Genomic DNA, 5,624 nt, shown 5'->3' on the forward strand with positions numbered 1-5,624 from the left:
ACACACAAAGACACACACACACGCACGCAATGTCTATTTGTCTTTATTCATCTGTTGGTAGGAAAATGTTTTTTATTGGAAAATGTAATCAAACTGTAATGACTTGATCTAAACTAGTGTGTATGTGTTGCAGTATGTCCATGAATGTGTATGAATATTCATGTATGTGTGTGTGTGTGTGTGTGTGTGTGTGTGTGTAGTGGAGGACCAGCGTGCTGACCAAGGGGACTTTGTGCTGAGCGAAGGCTTCATCTGTTACGGCTGTGTGGTTCAGTTAGTGTGCACTGAGTCTGGAGTTACTCTGCCACCCATGGTAGCACACACACACGCACACCTATACACACACCTATACACACATATATACACACCCCCACACACACACACACAGTATATGCACACATTCTGGTCATTGCTTTGGTTCAGGCGCTAACAAGTAATTTTTTATTTTATTTTATTTGATAATAATGCACCCTGCTGAAGTGTCACTGAGCAAAACACTAAATTCCTTTCTCCTCAGTGGCTTCTGTTATTTAGTACATGATAAATCAGAGTTCGGTTTTAGTCCTTTTTGAAGAGAGATCCTGTGGTCCTGATGCAGAGTAGGTTGATCTCTAGGTTGAAGGTAACGATCTCAATGCAACCCTTATATTAAAAACAAGCCCCGTATGAAGAGTGAAAAATGTACACACACTCTGTACTGTAGTTGTCTTGTCTGATCATTTAATATTTCACCCACAAAGTCAAGGTATAATCACTGCTCTAGTCCTATATGTTTTACAGATGTGTGTCTGTGCAGGTGTTACATAACCCTCTAATCCCTGAAATGCTGTTATTGTTGAGCCCGTCCTCCACTTTAAGTTAAACTTAGACAAACCTCTTAGCAGAATCCTTCACAATCTGCTGAGCAGACTCTTCCTCTGTACCTCCTAAACTGCTGTCATAACAACCTCAGCTGCTGCCCGCTGGCATGTGGTTAAAGGTATATCCACACACTACACCTATATATGTTTTTGTAGTTGAGGCCTACTGCTAAATGGGTTGTTGAAGATGGAGAACATTTTCCTGCTGAGTCGGTTACGTGACGAGTGGCTCGGTTCTGTTGTTTGGTTGTGGTCGGTGTCCAGGCACTGAAGAGGTAAAGGTACAGACCAAAGAGTTCAGCTGGATCAGCAGCTGTGGAAAGACTTAAATATGAGAACAAAGTGTTGTATTCTGTGTGCGGTGCAATAAAGGGTGTGTTTGAATGTGTTAATACTTAGGATTAGGGCTCAAGGCCTAGAGATACCAGAAGTATTTCATTATGAAACCTCCAGCAATGTACAGACTGCCTGGTTTCAGAGTATTCAGCTTTCTTAAATCCCATCACTGAACCTTCAGATTACTGCAGACAGCTGTGTTATGTTTCGTTTAAAGCTTTTACTCTCTTTGTATATTTGTACGGTAAGCTAGCTTTGTTGTTTTGGGTTATTTTATCCAGATAATTATTGTATCTTTTGACCTGACCTGACCTGAAGCTCTCTTCTTCTTGCTGTAGTTACAGCCTGCAAATTAGTCAGTGTGCTTTTTGCCTCAGAAGCTTGCTGTCTTCAAACTGAGAGGCTGAATATTGCTGCAGAGAACTCTGTTTCAACACTCAGTTACAGTCATGTTTTCCTTTTTTATTTATTTTTTCATTATTGCCCTCAAGAGGCCGGGGAGTTACACTATATTAAGTGTCAGTGAAGAAAGTGACTGAATCTGTCAGCAGTTATGTCCTAAAGCACAAGTAGCTAAAACTTACATTGCCATTGGTTGATCCACTCAGCTATAGAACATGGTAAACATTATACCTGCTCAACATTAGCATGTTAGCATTGTCAATGTGAGAAGATTAGCATTTAGCTCAAAGTACTTATTTGAGACAAAGTACAGTCTTTTTGGCATGCTACATGCTTGTCAGTCAAGCTGCTAGCATGTAGACTCTCAGTCTTGTGAAGATTAATTGATTGAATATTCAGTGGTAATTACATTCAGGCATCTGTAAACATTCCTGATTGATTTTCTTTTAAATGTCCATCGTTTTGTTTCTGTCTCCAGGTGATCCGTAAGGTCAACAAGCAGCACGCCATTTTAGACGTGGACGAGCCGGTTTCTCAGCTCCACAAGTGCGCCTTCCAGTTCAGAGACAACCCAAACGCATACCTGTGTTTATCTAATGACACCATCATACAGTACCAGGCGAGACCCCCTCTATCCTTCCTGTCTGTTCCCTCTCTATCTTTACTCCTTCTCTGTCCTTCCTGTCCTCTGTCTGTCCCTCCCTGCCAGCACTTTCCCTCTTTCTTCTTCTATGGTTCTCCTTTCATCTCCTCCATCCTTCCCATGCCCTCCAGGCCCCATCCAGTGTCAGAGACCCCAGCAGAGTGGTGCTGAACGACGGATCCTGTTGGACCATCATCGGAGTGGAAGTAGTGGAATTCAACTTTAATCAGGGTTTTGCCTGCATCCAGACACCAGTTACTCCTTTTCCTGTTATCACTGGGTTAGAGGTGAGTCACACACACACACACACACACACACACACAGACTGGGTTGAAACTACGTTGAAGCTATGTTTATTATTGTTGATTTATTATTGACTTCAGTACAAAAATCAATCTGCAAAGACTGTCACCTGTATCTGTTTCAACAAAAGTAATATATCATTAGAAATAAACGTAAACAATAATATAAATGTGTATGTGTGTTACCGCAGGTGAATGGCGGAGGACATGTTGCCATGCTGGAGATCCACGGAGAAAACTTCAGCCCTCATCTCAAAGTCTGGTTTGGAAACAGCGAGACTGAGACGATGTTCAAGTGAGTAAAGAGGAGACGGACAGGCAGAGTGTGTGAGGAGAAGAGTACATTTATAAAGGTGAACAGACAATAAAAGAAAGGACTGATCAGCGAGGAGGTTTGGATGGCAGTTTCAGAACTCTACAGAGCTAACAGAACTTTTTGGGGATGTACAGCAAAAAAACCTTTGGCAGCCAACAACAAATATAAAGCTCATCAAACATCAAATACACCCTGATATTCAGAAGAAGCCAACTGTTCGAACAAATGATCGCTAAAAAGCCAGTAACCCAGATACAGAGAATAATCAGGGGTGGATCTAGAGAAATATTTGTGGGGTGGCTGGAGGGTGGAGACTTTAAGGGGTGGCAGAAATATAAGTTGATTTAATCAAACAATCACACATATCAATGTTTGTTTGGAAAAAGCCCCAAAATGAAGATGTTTGAACTAATGTCTAAATGTATTATTATTATCACAGATCATTAAATTAATGTGTTAAATTTGGCAGCAGTGGACACCAAACCGAGGTGACAGCTATATATCCGCCCCTCAAAGAAACTGACCCAGAATCCAAAAAGGATGCAAGCGTACTGTACAATATTACCTGTAGACATCAACAGTTGTCATTATGCTTTTACTGGCCTGCTGCTCTGTAGTCTGGTTGCCTTTAATAGCTGGTGGAGAGCTGCTGGACCACTGGGAAAGACACTCAAGACAACGTTCACATCTTGCTTCATATCTAACAGAAGGAGAACTGATTCAGGCTAAAAACTATTTTTAAATGTTTAATTATTTTAATGGAAAAACAAATGTAGATATGAGAACTGTTTAAACATGTATCCATTATTTGTGTTTGAGTTCAAAATTCTATCAAACTTCTCCTACTGCGGACTAACTTTATAGAGTCTGAACCCTCAATCAAGTTTTTGAGTTTTTCGATGCCTGGCTTCAGTTTTAAGGGGGATTTTTGCTTTAACGATCAGTTTGGGAGGCCCTATTTTTTTTATTTATGACTGTTTCATGCCATTCGCTCTCATGTTTCTTCACCACAGAGGCACCAGGTGTAGAGCTGAGCAGCACAAAGGGCAAATTAAAGTTTTAGTCTTGCTTAAGTGAGACTGCTCTGCTCTGTGAAGCTGGCTGCTCATAATAGTTGGTCTATTAAGTGGCACTTCCACACTAAATATTATGTAACCAGACGGCTTTAACTCAAATTATATTTCATTTAAGTCCAAATATGAAAGCAGTTTTTTCACTGTTTGTTCAGGAATTTCAATAAAGTACAACAGATTTGCAGCCAAGAAAACATGAAAGAAGTTTTACAACAAGTTTGACAAAAAATATGCTCCACAGTCATGACTTTACTGAACTTCCCTATTTACCTGTAGTGATCCATTTTGAGGGTCCAAGCCAAGACTGGACCTGAGCAGCATAAAGGGTCTTATGTTATATTGAAACATCACCAGGAGGAACTCAGCTTGGCTTACAGGGAACAATCCTCTCTCTAACTCTTGTGTGGGAGTCTGTAAGTTACAGGAGGGCGCCGCAGAAACTTGACATCCAGGCGTCCCCTCACAGAATCTCATATGACGCATCCCGAAGCAAAACAACCTCTCTGACGTCAGAATCCACCTCAGACCCCACACCTAAAGTGCTGAGGCATCGTAAGTCAGGGTCTCTGGCCGAGAGCGGCTCGCCACCGGCTTCTGCAAATATTCCTCCCATCACCATCGGCTCGGCAGCGTAGAGGAAAGTCGTATTTATATAACACAGTCATCCACAATGTGCTGTTTGTACGAGAAGCTGCAGCCAATTAGGAACTTGATCCTTCACGGCCATGTGAGCCAGAGGTGTAGTATAGGTTTGAATGAAAAACCTTATAAAAGGGCTTTCACTGTTTCTGCTGCTCGCTAGTATTTCATATCAGACACAGAATTATGTTTAGTCTGTGACATAATCATGTGATTATCTCCTTCCATCGTTTATTTTTTAGCATTTTCACAATTTCACTGTTGTTGCTTTTGTTGCCTCCTGCAAAGTCTTAGCCTGAGCGAGCCTAGAACCTGAGTTAATTTTCAATTTCCAAGAGCCGATCAGCAGGCGCAGACCAAGCAGAGCTTTTCCATCTGCACTTTTCACCATGCAGATTTGAAGTTCAGTTACTCTCCTGCGTCGCTGTCTGCTTTATTTTACTGTTTCATGTTTCAGCTCTAGGAGTTGTATTAAGTTACTGCTGATAAAAAACCTATAACTTTAGGACTTTGCTCATAATAAAAGCTTTAAATTAATAATAATAAATAACCTTTATTGTGAAGAATTTATAGGAAAGGAATTGTGTTTATCGCTAAATTAGTGGAGCTTAGTTAACGCCTATTCTTTAATTAAAACAACATGCTGCAGGCATTTATTTGTGCTTTAGAATGTAACCACCATGAAACAATCAAAAAATAACCTTTTATTTATTTGACTGCTTTGGGTTGCGGCTCCTTCGCTTCATTCAATCTTTAGCTATCTTGACCATCACTGCTCTCTGTAAAGACATCTTCAAGCAGGTAGCCCTGTTGTATTGGAGATGCAAATCCCTGCCATGCTGGGATATTATTGTTGCTTGTTTGTTCCAGTTCTGATGTCACACTGTTTTTGTTGCTCTGATTCGGTTTTGTAAGTCTATCGGGTTTGGTGTTGGCGGGACTTAGCTATTTTTTGTTGTTTGGGTTTCTTTTTTCTTATTACGATCATTTATGTGGTCTGGCTGTTTGTCTTTCGATATCGGGTTGTTGACTTCGGCGACCAGCTCCCAGTGG

At 40.9% G+C, this 5,624-nt stretch overlaps 1 protein-coding gene across 1 annotated transcript in view; it reads left to right on the forward strand.

The window, feature by feature from the left end:
- rbpjl (recombination signal binding protein for immunoglobulin kappa J region-like) overlaps window positions 1–5,624 on the forward strand; it is a gene marked incomplete in the record, with an annotated part of 22,282 nt that overhangs the window by 13,814 nt on the left and 2,844 nt on the right. Inside the window, 4 exon segments of the mRNA XM_035662657.1 lie at window positions 201–313; window positions 2,077–2,217; window positions 2,373–2,528; window positions 2,735–2,838. Coding sequence (XP_035518550.1) covers window positions 201–313; window positions 2,077–2,217; window positions 2,373–2,528; window positions 2,735–2,838 — 514 coding nt within the window.

The sequence above is a fragment of the Morone saxatilis genome, unplaced genomic scaffold (genome assembly GCF_004916995.1).
Source record: "Morone saxatilis isolate NCDOM2014 unplaced genomic scaffold, NCSU_SB_2.0 Contig18, whole genome shotgun sequence".
In the NCBI taxonomy this organism is placed as follows: Eukaryota; Metazoa; Chordata; class Actinopteri; family Moronidae; genus Morone; species Morone saxatilis.